The following is a 17,171-nucleotide window of genomic DNA, read 5'->3' on the forward strand; positions in this document are numbered from 1 at the left end:
TACGCACAAAAAATGACTTTTATCAGAGATCAGTCAAATATTGTGACCTTATCGTTGTTTTAAAACGTTTGTCATCTGGAGTGGTAAAAAAGATTTCACACTCACGGGACGACCACATGTTGTGAATAAAATCCATGGGCGCGCCTATTAAAATTGTTTAGTAAATAATATTGCTTTTAAATATAGTAGGAAACCTGAAATATAGATCATACCAAATAAACCTTTAGTCACGTGATTAAGGTTGGCCGGTACAGCGTTGCCCACTTTTACATATTTTCTTTTAATCAAAATATTTTAGGAAACAAAAATAAATCTATACTAATAATAATAATTATAAAATCCTTAAGTGACTGACTCACTGATTAATCACGATCCTGCTCAAACCACTCAATGTAAGAAGCTTAATTTTTGCATACAGGTTCATTCTAGGGTGTAGAGGTTCGATAAGAAGGGATTTTTCGAAATTCCATTTCCAAGGGGGTGAAACTACCCCTCAAATATTACAATATTTTTTATTTAAAAAACGGCCAAGTTTCCGAAAAAGCGCTGAAACACGTATATTTTATTTTGTTTTTTACATATTTCAAGATTTTTAAAAAATTTATACAGGGAGTTTCAAAAAATCTGGTCATTGATTAATCACGATCCTGCTTAACCCTTTCGCACCGACTTTTCGCTATTAAAATATTTAACTAAATTTAAATGTATTTCGACTTTATATGATATTTTTAATAATATAGGCAAGTATCAAAATTCAACCCTTACCATTTCGGAAACTACCCCCTTGGGACATATGGGTCCCACCAGTAATTAACTGTGGGACACATATGGCCCCTTAGTAATTAAGAACACAACACATATTCTTGAAAAATAAACTTTATTATTGAAAAATAGTACCTAATTTGAATTACCAACTTTTATATTATTATTGGTAAAAAATACTAAAACAATTAATGCATAATGCAATGTTGCATTCACTACAATACATTTTTGTTCGCTTTTCTTTTTTATTTTTATAGCATCGATGGCATCTTCTTCTTGTATCTCCTTGTATTGGCAGGTGATCGCCAACGTTCTTTACACTTGCCGATGATACTGATGGTCTTCCATACGGCTTCTTCCTTTTATTTTGTGCATGTTTTCTGCCTTCAGCTATAAGTTGTTCCGCTAGTGCCATACGCAGAATTTTTTAGAGTCAATGATTTAGTATTACATATTTTATACAATATATGTGAATTTACAACAGTTGTTAAGAGCACGTAAAATACCTTTTCCACCATTTACATGATTTTCGGTCTAAATCATATGTTCCTACCAATTGATCTGATAGGTCGACCCCTCCCATATATTTGTTATAAAATGCTATTGATGTTGGACAATTTACATTCAATTGGCTACCATCCTTTTTCTTTCTTTTTATGTTAACAACTTCTGGACGGTGACAATTGGACACGGCCAGAACTTCCTTTGTATCTTTCCATTGAGATACTAATAGACCAGACGTACTGCAGTGAAATTTATGATCCCCACGATTTTTCAGTCCTTTTACAAGCGTGGGCAATTTTTTTCGATTGGCTATACATGTTCCCACTGCAGCGAATGGAAGATCATGTAATAATTGCATACAGATGTAAAAAACCTGTCGAAACACAACGTAGTATGTGGTTCACATCGGTGGTACACATCGGCGTGGTTCACATAGCGGCTTATCTGCCATGGCGTCGGATTCTCTTCGTTGATAAATGTTGAAGTCATATACATATCCAGATACTGAATCGCACCTTTGCCAAATTTTAATCTCCCTTTTTATAGGCTTTAGGGGTAAGTATTGTTTTAAACTTGACCGTCCTTTAAATTTCGTCATCGACTCATCAATCGATTGGTGGGTGCTTTCGGTCCTCGATTTTTGAAACGTATGTTTCAAGCATGAAACTAACTCTTCAATGTAGTATATTTTATTTGCATCTTTGAGTTTTTCTGGATAGTTGAAATATAATTTGGAGTGAAGGAGCAAGAATATATCCCTCGAAATTGCTGATTTTATAGCTGCATTTCCTAGAGACTTGTTTGAAGCCCAGTAATCATGCATTTCGGGTAAACGATTGTAGGTCATAACTAGCATACAACCCAAAACAATCATGAGTTCTGAAGGATCAGTTTGTTGTATAATCTTATTTTTAGAATTTTGCCTCAAAATAAAAATAACAAAATTGCGGGGCATTAGCTTTAGAAATACGTCTAATTCTGTCGAAAATCTGTTGCAGGATATAAGGGGAACGCAAACTGCACTCTGCTCAGGAATAATCTTACGTGGAACAAAGTTTATATCTTCTGGATCACACCAAGAATAATTTATGGAACATTTTTTATTCACGGCATCCATATCCATTGGCGTAGGATTTTCATTGTTAAGTTCATTTTCACTTTCTGACGAAGTCTCGTTTAATTTAGCTGCATTATCTTGCACAGAAGTTTGGTTGTTATCTACATCAGGTTCATCTTCACTTTCTGATAAATTATCATTTAGTTTTGCGCGTTTTATTTAAAAATTTATAAAGGGTGTTTCATAAAATATGACCATTGAGTAATCACGATTCTGCTTAAACTGCTTGACGATTAAAGCTAATTTTTGGCAGACGGATTGACTGTGGGGTGTAGAGGTTCGATAAGGAGGGGTTTCTCGAATCTCAAATTCCAAGAGGGTGAAAAATACATTTTTAAATTAGGGGTTTAAAATATTCTAATAAGGTTGCGATGAATTTTTTGCAACGGCTATTAAGCTATCTTGTACACTTCGCACTAAAAGAAGTTCTATAGTTATGGCACAAAATAATAAATTTAAATAATTAAGTACCATGTTTTTTTTTTATTTCTGTTATCAGAGTTAGAAACATTTTTTCTATTATACTTAGTTGAATGATTTTTTTTCTCTGGATTATTTTGTTTTTTTATTCCGAATGTATTAGAGATGTTGATTTGTAATTAAATAACTGAAAGAAACAGTTTAAAACAAAGTTTTAAAAATGTGTTTAACAGTTTTAAACAATTTTAAATAATTTGTTTTGAAAAAATAACCCTGGCTCAAACAATATTTTCCCTCTCCACCAATGACTTCTTAACATTAAAAAAAACCTCGGAGTGTCAGATTATTAAATCTATTTATGTCGCGCAGGTTGGGCCTAGACGCCCCCAAAACGACATATTTTATCTGAAAACGGTGAGAAAAAAGGGCCTAGACCGACGTTTTTTTTCCCTAGAACAAGCCGGCTCTGACGACAACGGTTCGTTTCTAATTAGACAGCTACCTAAGACGAGGATCTTCGAAAAAGCGCTGAAAAAACAGAAATTCCAGATAAAGGAGGTGAAAAAGCTCTTTTTATTAACATTTTACCGACATGTCGGACATTTTCGAAATTTAGGGAAATGGTGTTTCGATGACAGATAAAATGTCTGGCCGAGATTGCGGCTAGGGCCGATTGAGTTGTTTGAAAGAACACGGAGAGAGTCAATACAGATTAGATTAGACACATTTTTTCTCGATTTAAAAAGAGAGCTGGAATTTATTTCTTTGTTATCCAGACTTTGTATTTAATTAAAAGAAAATGTTTAATTATATTCAATGGAGGAATTGAAAAAAAAACACACAAACCTAATTAATGCCTATTATTAGTGATGGGAACTATCGAATGAATTAGACTATCGAATGGTTACTGAATGAATGATTTCAACTATCGAATGGTTTTATTCGAATAAAATCATTCATTCACTTGTATACTAAAGCATATGTGACAACCTCGCCGTGCAACTAAATGGTTATCGTTGAGTCACGACTATCGAATGCTTTTGATAAATGAAATTTACTATTCGTTTGATTTTTGTGTACGTCAGTTCATTACTAGTTCTTCCAAATTTTTATAACTTCACCTTATAAATACTATGCTATTTTTGCGTTTATTGAAATATTTAAAATACTAAAATAGTAGTTTTTTTTAATTGACGATTGTGTGCGTGTGCTGGTGTCAAAATTTTTCCGAAAATTTGTGTGATTTTCCGTAGCCCGATCTTTCAATTATTTTATTTTATATGGTATATATGGTCTATTTTTTAATAGGAAATTTTGAGAAGTAGCAATTTTTAAGAGAGATGAGATGAACTTATAATTAATTTTAAAAATACATATTTGTATTTTAGATGTTTTAATAATATGAATTAGTTGAACTTAATAATCATATTTAAGTAATGTGGTTAAGTAAATGGTTATCGAACTCAAACTATGAGGTGTGAAAATTAAATTGAAAGTGCCAATTTAAAAAAAAGTTAACGATGTTTGTATTTTGTTTATGCTAATTCTCTTACATGTAGTTTTTTGCGAAGAAATATTTCATTTATTTTTTAAAGTAAATGCCAGTAAAAATAAATATTATTTTTAAATAGTAATATAAAGTACCTAATATAAATAATTTTGATTTCTAATTTTTTATTTATATTTTCCTTCCATTACACTGCATGCTTAAAAAATTAATAAATGTTTATATTTCATGATTTTAAAGTTTGTTGTTAATATAACAAATTAGTTCTGTAATTATTATTATTTAATAAACCAACGTTGCCAAAAAATTTAAAGACTATATTATTTATAAATAGGATCTAATATAAATAATTTTGACATCTAATTTGTTGTTTATATTTTGCTACTACGTAAAAAAATGTTTATATTAAATTATTTTAAATTTTGTTGTTAATAGGTATAACAAATTATTACTGTTAACAAATTATTACTATTATTTTTATTAAACCAGTCTTTGCTTAAAAACATTAAAAATCATTTTCCTACATCCAAAATAACAAGTATTATTGCAGTGTAACAACAGAATATTAATAAAAAAAAATGCAAAATATATAGACATACTATCCCTAACTAACTAAAGCCAGTTTTGAGGTCTGAATTAACAGAGTTGTTTTTAAAAAACGATTTTATTGTTACAAACGTTCTCGACAAAGTACAGAGAGTGAAAAGTCTGCTTTGAACCGTGCAGTTCGCTTTTATATGTGACATAATGTAAAATAGGCATTCAGTATTTAATTACAATGAAATAACACTTATTTATACATATAACTCCTCCCCTGTTAAGACAAGAAAATAACGGAGTTATTTTCGGGGGTCCTCTTCTGTGGGACTGGAACATGCTGTTCTTCTTTCTTCTTTAAACATGGAAAGTACTTCTTGAGTTGTGGGTATTTTCTGAACACTAGGTATATTGCAATTATTAGACAAATGAAAATAATCGCAATATCGAAGATGACTGGTTGATAGGTTCTTTCTTCGTCTTCTTTGATCGGTGATAGTTCATTGAATTTTTCTTTTATCTCGTATATATCGTCGAAGTTGATTTTCGATAGCTTCGGAGCAATATATTCGAATTTGGACTTTGGTTTTTCAAGATTTTCTAGTTGTACCTCAGGCAGGATTAAAGGTTTTCCTTCTCTTAGTTGAACATCGTTTCTATATGTTCTTGAATCGATGGTCACTTGGCATTCGGATGGAATATTTATTAAAGTTGGTTTCTTAACATTGATGTATTGATTGATTCTGCATTGCGCATATATTCGTTCTTCTTTGGCTGGCAAGAGTAGAACTTCTTTTTGTGTGATTTGTTCAATGACGGATTCTTTTATGTCGATGTGGATCGTTGAACAGTTGAAGTTTCCGACAGTAGTTGGATAGTGCATTCGTCTCGTGCATGGAAGTTTTCTTGACAGAAGTATTTTTCTTCCAGGAATGGACATGCTTCTTCCTCAAATTGGTATGACTGGTCTTCTTGTGCCAGGAATGGGTATTTGGGAATGAAAATATTTTGATTTAGGATAATTGGGTATAGGTGGTAAAAGGTGTATTCCTTAGATCTAATTATAGGAACGTGTATAGCGAAAATTAATTTATTTTCAGAAAATGTTACCTGTGTACCCAATAACTGATAATAGGTTAATATATTTTTAAAATTTGGAACTTCGTTATTTTTATAAATTTTTCTTAAGTAATTTAATAGTTCATTTAACTCGTAGCTTGATATGATAACGTTATGTAAGGCGTTCAACTTTGCAAACATAATCGCGTCTTCGAGATTATCGAGAAAAGTAATCAGACTCTGGCAGTCTAGATTAAGTTGCGAAACAATGCCTTGAAAATTCAAGTATGCATTTAGATTTGATATAGTTTTATCAACTGTTTGTTGGAATAGTTTCAGACTTTTTTCTAATTTTTGCTGATTTGTAGTTAGAGAAACAATTGTTTTATTATAATTATTTATTAAGTTTTTCGATAAGGAAATTTGTAAATTAGCTTCGTTTATTAAGCCTTTTTGATTTTGTTCTAGCTTATTTATAGCATTTTGATATTTTTGTCCGTCTTCAGAATCTAGTGTACCGAAAAGCCATTTAGAGGTTTTTCCTACAATATTTACTAATCCACGCTTTGTCCTAATGTGCGGATAAAGATTCTTTAATTTATTTTGTGTTGAATCGATCAAGAATTGCGTTCTTAATAAAGTACTTTCTGATAATCCATAATATGACATATGGTTAGTAACGTTTTCTTTATTTACATGATTTTTAATAAGCGAAAAGCATTGTTCTATATTAATTAATTGATTAATAATAGGGTTTATATCTATATAATGTAAAAATGTGTGCTTAGAATAAACTAACTTAGAGGTTCCTAGTTGCATAGGCAAAATAGGGTTTTGTATAGTTTTAAGTTCGATGTCCTGTGACAGAATTGTCTTCGTGTGAAGTACCAGGAATATCAGCAGGATCTGGATCTTCTTCATCGTTGTTTTCCTGAAAATTTGATTTTTTCTTTACCTTAGGTTTTCTAGCTAGGCTTTTATGATATGTTCCTTTATTTGTTATTAATTTGATTTGATCTTCTTTTTCGATTGTTGCCTTTTTAAATTTAGGTTGATCTTTTCCTCTAGCTTTCGTTTTTATATAAACTACATCTGATTTAAGGAATTCAGGTGGATCTTGTCTTTTCTCATTTCTTTTTGTTATAATTAATTCCTTAGTTCTTGCGTTTATACTTTGAATATTTCTATAAAGATCTTCAGCTTGTTCTTTATGTTTCTGTATATAATTTGATACTATTATTTCGTCATTATCTCCTGGGTTATTATCGATTGATTCTGTCTCTAAGGCGTTTAACTCTTGATTATTTATTGGTATTCTTGATAACGCATCGGCTGCTTGATTTTGTTTGCCTTTTTTGTATTTGATATTGTAATCGAACTCTTCTTTTGGTCGAGTTATAATTTCTCCTTGAAAAATATTAACTGGAACTTTTTTTATTAGTTTTTCGTGAGGGTTTACGGAAAAAGAAAAATTTATTTCTTCCGGTTGGCGATATTTGAACGGTATTTCGACAAAATTGTTTATTAATCTTTTATTAGTTAAATCGATATTTAAGTTCATATTTATTAAGTCTTTTAAACCTATAACTCCATCGAAATAATCGTGGAAATCAAATAAAATAAATTTAATTTTATGATTTCTTCCAAATTCCGGGAATGAGAGGTCAGCTTGATATTTTGTTGATTTTTGACCAATAGCTGTTTTGATTATATTGGTTGTTTGATAGATACAGTTCGGAAAAGGTTTTCCACAATAGATGGTTTTAAAATAGAGCGCGAGCTTCCGGTATCGATTAATAATTTTAACTTAGGATGTTTTATTTCTACATACGGAAGAGCGTTACTTGAACAGATGTTTATTTCTATCATGTTTTCCTTCTTTCTGGCTGGGTTTCCGAAAATTTCCTCTTGTGCAGGATTTTTGTTCCTCAACAACTTTCTCGTATTCGGGTTCCTGTTGAAATTCTTCTTCCAAACTATGAACAGGGTATTCTTCAGAATATTGGTTTTCGTATTCGTCATAATTGTTATAATCGGTATAATTATAGTTTTGTTCATAGGGATGCGTATTTGTTGTGTCTTGGTACGCATAATTATTCATATCTTCGTTGTAATCATTAGTAAATAATTCTTGAAAGGTGAAATCTGGTGGTCCAGTTGCTTGGAAAGGTATTGGATACTGTCTATTCTGATATGATTGGATTTGACTATCCCTTTTCTTCGAAGCAAAAGATGGGTTTGCTGAAGTTGTAGACATAGGCTCTGGTTTTGATTGTTGGTGTGGTGGAATGGGCTTTGGCTTAAAGACATTTATAGGTGGTCCAAAGACTTCTCTATTTGTTGGATATCGTCTTGGAGGCATTTCTCTTGGAGTAATATTAATTGGTTGACAAGGCCAAGGTTGTTTTTGGTTAAAATTTGTATTAGGTACATTTTGATTGAATTGATTGTATTGATTTGGGTGATTAAATTGATTTTGATTATTAAATTGTTGTCTATTATTATTTTGATAGTTAGAATTGTTGTGTGGAAAATTTGTTGTGTTAGAAAAATTATTTTGATTTTGGAAATTTTGTTGTGCTGGCTTTTGATGGAAATTTTGTGTTTTGTACACCTTGTTTTGTTCGTTAGAACTGCCATAGAAGCATTTCAAAATTTTCAAATTCATTTACGCACGCCATTGCATCTTCTAAGGATGTCGGTTTTTAATATAAAGATTGTTTCTTAAAGTTCCGCTGCAACCTGCAATAAATGTATTTAACGCGGTCTTATCATAGTGGCTTATCTGACACGTTTTCTCTAGAGGCGCTAGGCACGTATCGTTACTGATTCTTTGAATTACGTTACTTTTTTAAGAGTTGTAATCTGCTGCCAAAACTTAAGAGATGTTCGTTTTTAAACGGTCGCGTTCTCGTCAATTCTTGGATTAAGCAATCTAAATCACGTCTATCTGAGAAACATTGTATTAAAGCGGCTTTTAATTTTGACCAATTGTCTAATTCCAATCTGTTTCCTATCATTATTTCGGCTTTTCCACTAATTTGGACTGTACGCACTCAAAAACATGCTGTTTAAAATCCTCGTCTGGTACGGTAGCATATTTTAGTAAAAAGTGATTCGCATTTAAATATAAAAGTATTTAATGTATTACTGTTTCCGTCAAAGGGCTTAATATTTTGTACTTTTGACTTAAAAAATATCCCAATTTACAGTTCGCATATTTTCATTTTCTGAAGCACTTGTTCTCGCATTCATTTTATTTATTTGTGTATTAAGTTTTACTGTTAAATTTGATAGTCTGTCCGCTAACTCGTCTACACTCATGAACGTGCTAGTTTTTCATTTACGATCTATGAGCGTAAATTTTATTTTATTTTTATATTTATTTTTAATTAATTTTACTTAATAAAAATGTAGTACTAGGTAACTTTTTTCTTTGTTACTTTACTAGTAAGAATTTTTACTTTTTTGGGTTTTTGTTTTTCTTAATCTAATGTCTGCGATAGACTGCTCCTATAACTATCCCTACTGATTTCCTTAAACAGAGGTATACCAAAAGGGGCAAAAGGAGGAAGGCACTTACTTTTTTGAAGTCTTTCCTGTCCTTTTCCTGGACTCCGCTCTCTGCTTTCTTCGTCGGGGTGGTTTTGCGACAACTTTCTTTGCTCGTTCAGGTTTAGACAGCTAATCCGGATCGATTGCACTATCCTGTCCTTCACTTCACAAAGTTTTGTTCGAATTTCGCGTTTAAGGGTTGAAACCGCACTTCCCGATTTACCACTGCATGTGACACTCGAAAGGGAATACACGAAATCCTACCGACTGCGCCAGTTTTGAGGTCTGAATTAACAGAGTTGTTTTTAAAAAACGATTTTATTGTTACAAACGTTCTCGACAAAGTACAGAGAGTGAAAAGTCTGCTTTGAACCGTGCAGTTCGCTTTTATATGTGACATAATGTAAAATAGGCATTCAGTATTTAATTACAATGAAATAACACTTATTTATACATATAACTAGCCAAACAATAATATTCTTTGCTAATATCAACTAATACCAATATATGGCAACAGCGCCCTTCATAATGTATTTTCTGTGTAAATACTAGCACCTCAATAAAAAAAATAATGTGTCCTTATCTTTATATGACTCCGCAAAAAATCAAAGATGCCGGCTTCTTTCATAGGAAAGAAACCTACGTCGCCGGGCGACAACTAAAATCCAGTTAATATTTTATTATAATCGATCCTGACGAATAAATGAATTTCATAAATGAATGAATTTTATAAATGAATGGTTTTTGCTGCCGAATTACTAGAATACAATATTTCAAGGCAGATGACGCATCTATTCGATAATTTTTATTCGAATAGTTTTCAACGAATGTTTTTTTACTAGCTATCGAATTATTCGAATGAATTGCAACTATCGAATGTTTCGATAGTATTCATTCGATAGTTCCCACTACTACCTATTATGACTACTGCACACATTATGAAAGAAACTCAATCATATTAAAATCTAGAATGCCACTTTATCTAAAGAAGAAAACATTCGAAGAATGTGTACTACCAGTCATGACCTATGCATGCGATACCTGGACACTTAAAGGTTGATCCTTACTATACCTTCCGTATCAGCTACCTTCCTTTTAAGTACCTGGTGGCCAACTAAGAATGGACGCCGGCTGTATCACAGAAACTACATATCGTATAACTTTGGGAAAAAATTATAATAAGTAAATCGACCAAAAAAAATCGCTGGAAATTTTTTTAAGTTCGAAAAATGTCCGCTAAGGAGAGCTTCTCTAATAGCCAATCAGAAAACAGGGTTTTTCTCAAAAATACGCAGGTGAACAGGTATTTTAAATATGACTATTGTAATCATCGAGAAATTTTTATTTTTTTTTTGATTCAGAGTATTTTGCTCTATCTTATAAAATAAAGTGGTGGGGGAAGGTTAAACTTGCGTTTATTAAAATAAGGATAACTCTTGTTTGGATTAGCCCATTTAAACAAACTAGCACTCGTTTAAAAGGGCTTTTCTTCTTTAATGATCTCCAGTATAAATTTTGTTTCCATATATTTTTTCGTGGTAGCTAGAGGGCGCTGTTTGACATTACAACAGATTTTGGGCTTTTGCATAAAAAAATTAAATAGGAGGCGATATTTCTGTTTGCACAGTTGACACCATAAATTAAAATCCAGGCATATTAAATCTAATGACCTAGCTGGCCATGGAAAATATGCCGCTCTAGCGTCTCTATCTACTAAAGTAAGTGGTATCCAAGAAGCCCCACACATTCATATAGCAAAATAAGCGGCATAACTGCACCAACTGCATCAACTACACCAACTACACTCATGGTGATGAAATTGCAACAAATGCAATTTATGGATCCCCTAACAAAATTGGCAATTCGTCTCTTAGAAATTATGGATAGTTTATTATTTCATTCGGATAATTCAAAAAGTCCAATCATTCGCCATCCAGGAATTCTACTGCCTAAACATTTACCGACCAACGGTTTTGGTACTGAACTACTTGCATCAAGGGTAGATTTGGACCAGTAGTGCATATTGGAAAGTGACCCAAACGACATAAACTTTAATATAATAATAAATAACAAAAACAACAGGTAAAACACGAAAACAAGTGAAATCAAGGACGAACTTGGATTAATAACTAAATGACGTTACATAAAACAAACCCCTAGTTTTCGGCCATACGAAATTCGGCCGTTTTCTGTTAAAAGCAATATGGCGGCACAAAATTCCTAGAAAATTTAATAAAATGATTGATTATCCGACTTTTGGACATTCTAATCTTAGAACTACCTACGTATAATTAACCAAGAAATTCGTAAAAATTATATTCATGGACGATAATGTTACATAAACATGTTTAAAAACTTATGACGTCATTTTTTTTAAGAAAACGCCCTAAATTCGGATGCATGAAAACTGAACTTAATCGTTTTGATATTTTGACGTACCAAGTTACCTGTTTTTGTTTCCTAGCCTACTACTATAATTTTTAGACCATATAATCCTAAACGGCAGCCTAATATGATTTGTTCTCTTAATATCTCCGGTTAGAGAGAAGATAGAAAGTTGCGGTTTGCACTGATTTTTTGGAAATTTTATGCTCTATTAACTGTGTAAGAGAAATATAGCCCCCTATTTAATTTTTTTCTGCAAAAGCGCAATATCTGTTATGGTGTCAAACAGCGCCATCTAGCTACCACGAAAAAAATTATGGGTACAAAATTTATACTGGAAATGATTAAGGAAGAAAAGCTCGTTTCAACGAGCCCTAGTTTGTTTAAATCGGCTAATCCAAACCAGAGTTATCTTTATTTTAATAAAATCAAATTTAACCTTCCCCCACCACTTTATTTTATGAGATAGAGCAAAATACTCTATATCAGGAAAATTAAAAATTTTTCGACGATTACAATAGTAATATTTAAAATACCTGTTCACCTGCATATTTTTGAAAAAAAACTCTATTTTCTGATTGGCTATCAGAGAAACGCCCCCTAGCGGACATTTTTCGAACTTGAAAATAATTTACAGCGATTTCTTTTGGTCGATTTACTTATTAGAATTTTTTTCCCAAAGTTATACGATAAGTAGTTTCTGAGATACAGCCGGCGCGGGCGTCCATTCTTAGTTGGCCACCCGGTACATAAAATATTATATCATGTAAATGAACAGGATAATGCACACGATCCGTTCCGTTTCCCTTCCGTTCCATATCCTTTCCTTCCATAGACTTTTTGGCGGACGGACTGGAGCGTATCGGAAACAACGTTGTCAAGTTCTTACATTTGTACCAGCTCTGTTAACATTTTGCTGATATTTGTATATTCTTTCACCTCTTAATTAAATCTATTACCTTTTTCAAAAAATACAAATTTTTAAAATAAAACTTTCGTAATGATATAAATTGTTCAACAGAAAGTATGGAACTGATACAGAACGGAAGCTTACATATAGCGTCAATACAACAAAAAATACGAAACGGATATGGAATGGATATGGAATTGATACAAAGAAGTAATGTTTTGTATCACAAAAACGCGAAAAATAAATGCAAGACCGCAAGAGTCTTACTAAATTTTACTTATTTCACTGAGATTAATAATAATAATAGCTCCCGTATATAGTGTAGCGTTTTTTATAAACATTACCACTGCGAACGGCAGCTTTTCGTTGGTAGAGCAGTCGTGGATAAGGTATTTCACTGGAAAGAACTAATTAACAATAATAACTCGAAATTATAAATATTGGGCGCCAGGCATGAACAGAGAAAGAAAACACAGTTGTTTATTACTTAAAACTAGTGACTATATTCATTCATGATGTTCTTTGCTGGTACATGACATTGTAAAGTTCTAGTAAATATATAGTGGTTATATGTCAAAGAAAGTGGTGTTAAGAGTTGTACTAAATATCTATGAAAACAACTATGATAAAATACAAGACATGTAAAGTTTAAGAGAATGTATGAAATGTAGTATTACTTTAATTAATTTGATATATTTTATGTGATGTTAAATCGAAGATGTTGCAACCCGTAGATTCTAGAATCTGTCTGGTTATTCATCTGTTAATATAGCGTAATAATAATATCTATAGAAAGTAATACTATTACAAGGCGTAATGTAATGAAACCTAAAATCTAAATCATATTGTAACAACTAAATCGACATAAATGTTTTTAATAATCTAACCACTAAATATAGTTTGTACGATATTATTTAAAATGTACGTTAAGTTAAGACTGAAAATGTGTTAAATGTTAAATGTAAGCTAAAACTTAAATCTAAACTTAGCTGTTCTTTATGTAATCTTGCTTCAAACAGTAACAGCGTGAGGTGGGCTCGTATCTCTGTACTCGGCCATCCAATACAACAAAAGGGGCCAGAATGAGGACACCATGAATTGGAACAGCCGTAACTACTAACTAGCTTATGGATGGGAACGAAGCAGCATGGAGCTCAAGCTACATCCACGCTGGGGCACTTTATATGCAAGAAAAATCATTCCTACTGGGGACACTCGTTCACAGGACATCCGTACATAGGATAATGGTACAAGGGAACATTACCCGTACCTTGGACCATAACTTAGGACTAGCGATGGGAACTATCGAATGAATTAGACTATCGAATGGTTAATGAATGAATGATTTCAACTATCGAATGGTTTTATTCGAATAAAATCATTCATTCATTTGTAAACTAAAGCATATGTGACAACCTCGCCGTGCGACTAAATGGTTATCGTTGAGCCACGACTATCGAATGCTTTTGATAAATGAAATTTAGTATTCGTTTGATTTTTGTATGCGTCAGTGCATTATTGGTTCTTCCAAATTTTTATAACTTCGCCGTATAAATACTGTGCTATTTTTGCGTTTATTAAAATAGTTAAAATACTAAAATAGTAGTTATTTTTTAATTTTATTTATTGACGATTGTGTGCATGTGCAGGTGGTCAAAATTTTTTCGATAATTTGTGTGGTTTTCCGTAGTCCGATCTTTCAATTATTTAATTTTATATGGTATATGGTCTATTTTTTAATGGGAAATTTTGGGAAGTAGCAATTTTTAAGAGAGATGAGATGAACTTACAATTAATTTAAAAATACATATTTGTATTTTAGATGTTTTAATAATATGAATTACTTGAACTTAATAATCATATTTAAGTAATGTGGTTGTATAATCATATTTAAGTAAATGGTTATCGAACTCAAACTATGGGGTGAGAAAATTAAAATGAAAGTTTTACACGTGCCAATTCAAAAAAAAAAGTTAACGATGTTTATATTTTGTTTATGCTAATTCTCTTACATGTAGTTTTTTGCGAAGAAAAAATATTTCATTTATTTTTTAAAGTAAATGCCAGTAAAAGTAAATATAATTTTTAAATAGTAATATAAAGCACCTAATATAAATAATTTTGATTTCTAATTTTTTATTTATATTTTCCTTCCATTACACTGCATGCTTAGAAAATTAATAAATGTTTATATTTCATGATTTTAAAATTTGTTGTTAATATAACAAATTAGTTCTGTAATTATTATTATTTAATAAACCAACGTTGCCAAAAAATTTAGAGACTATATTATTTTTAAATAGGATCTAATATAAATAATTTTGACATCTAATTTGTTGTTTATATTTTGCTACTACTTAAAAAAAATATTTATATTAAATGATTTTAAATTTTGTTGTTAATAGGTATAACAAATTATTACTGTTATTATTATTTATTAAACCAGTCTTTGCTTAAAAACATTAAAAATAATTTTCCTACATCCAAAATAACAACAGTATTATTGCAGTGTAACAACAGAATATTAATAAAAAAATGCAGAATATATTACTATCCCTAACTAACTAAAGCCAAACAATAATATTCTTTGCTAATATCAACTAATACAAAAATATGGCAACAGCGCCCTTCATAATGTATTTTCTGTGTAAATACTAGCACCTCAATAAAAAAAATAATGTGTCCTTATCTATATATGACTCCGCAAAAAATCAAAGATGCCGGCTTCTTTCTAGCATTGCCACCGACCGCTGTCGGGTTTCTCGGAAAGAAACCTACGTCGCCGGGCGACAACTAAAATTCAGTTAATATTTTATTATAATCGATCCTGACGAATAAATGAATTTCATAAATGAATGAATTTTATAAATGAATGAATTTTATAAATGAATGAATTTTATAAATGAATGAATTTTATAAATGAATGAATTTTATAAATGAATGAATTTTATAAATGAATCGTTTTTGCTGCCGAATTACTAGAATACAATATTTCAAGGCAGATGACGGATCTATTCGATAATTTTTATTCGAATAGTTTTCAACGAATATTTTCTTACTAACTATCGAATTATTCGAATGAATTGCAACTATCGAATGTTTCGATAGTATTCATTCGATAGTTCCCACTACTACTTAGGACTATAACCTTGGAAATAGTCCGTACCTTGGACCCGAAAAATACAAAACTCTTGTTTAAAATCAAACAAGGTCTAATAAACAAAATGAACCTACCTCGAATTACTTCCGAGGGCTCACTAAATAATAAAGAACATGTCCTTTCTTCCATGTGACATTCTGGAGGACAAAAGAAAAGGGACGCCAACGTGCCAGCAAAATACAAATACAAATTAGGTTGGGACATCCAAAACTCTACCCTAAAAATATGCAGTAATAATATCGAATCTAAAAGGATAATATTTCATCTTTACCTGTTGCTTTGAAATAGCAGCTGATTCAGATTATACAGCAAGATTTAAATAATCACCATTTCTAAAAGCCGGGATTGTTAGGTTAGGCTACAGAGCGCTAAAAGCAAAAGTCAGCTGACAGCACAGAGAGTTGACAGAAGCGATGTTGACAGCGCCTCCACAGAGCGATAACAGGGTTGTTGAGAACGTAAAAATTCGTCAAATAAATTATCCGGCCGGAACGATAGGGAATCCGGTGATGATACGCCAGACATCATATATCATAATCAAAGACATGTAACGAACTAAAAACGTTACAATAGCGTTTAACGCCTTGGGAGTAGCAAGATACAGCTTGCCATGCCGTTGGGTATACAAGGAAGGTGTGTCTCGCACTACGCTTCAACCGCCTATTATTACCTCAGAATTGTGAATCCCAAGTACTCATTTAAGGCTGAGTTGACCTTCACTGAGATTTATGAAAAAAATCCTTTGCCTCGGGTACAGATAGCGTCACGTTTTGGAAATAGCTCAAAACAAAACAAACTTGAAAATTGAACCAGGCAACAAAAAACGCCAAAAAAAAATCCCCCCACGCCCTCCTTACGAGTAGTTTTCAGGCGCTTTTAAAAATCGAAAGTATAGCCAAACCGAAGTGGGTCAAGACAACCGGAAATAAATCGAAATGCGTCAAAGTTGAGCGACAAAATGCGTCCTTGACATGTTTCGAAGAGTTTTTTGCATAATGTAGAGGCTGTTTAAAACTCATATTGGACAAATAATGATAACGTAGCGGTGAACGATGACTGAACAGCCTATACTAACCAAACACGGTATTCGTATTTCACCGATAGCGATAGAATTATTCCACTCTGTGACGTAATAGATATAGTTTTTTTTCCCGTCTCTGTATCTAGTCCCCGATTCGAAACGTTATATCGTTCGGGCGCACAATTAACGTGCATTTTAACGATGTCCGTCAATCAGGGCCCCCGGTGCACCGGC

General features: G+C 32.0%; 1 protein-coding gene across 1 annotated transcript; it reads right to left on the reverse strand.

The window, feature by feature from the left end:
* Positions 1-1,666: 1,666 nt before the first annotated feature.
* Positions 1,667-2,383, reverse strand: LOC115879174 (piggyBac transposable element-derived protein 4-like). Its single transcript, XM_030895866.1, has one exon. It carries the CDS (start codon positions 2,381-2,383, stop codon positions 1,667-1,669), a length of 717 nt encoding a protein of 238 aa, XP_030751726.1.
* Between the last annotated feature and the right edge of the window lie 14,788 nt (positions 2,384-17,171).

This window comes from Sitophilus oryzae, unplaced genomic scaffold (genome assembly GCF_002938485.1).
Source record: "Sitophilus oryzae breed Bouriz unplaced genomic scaffold, Soryzae_2.0 scaffold_1576_pilon_pilon, whole genome shotgun sequence".
NCBI lineage: Eukaryota > Metazoa > Arthropoda > Insecta > Coleoptera > Curculionidae > Sitophilus > Sitophilus oryzae.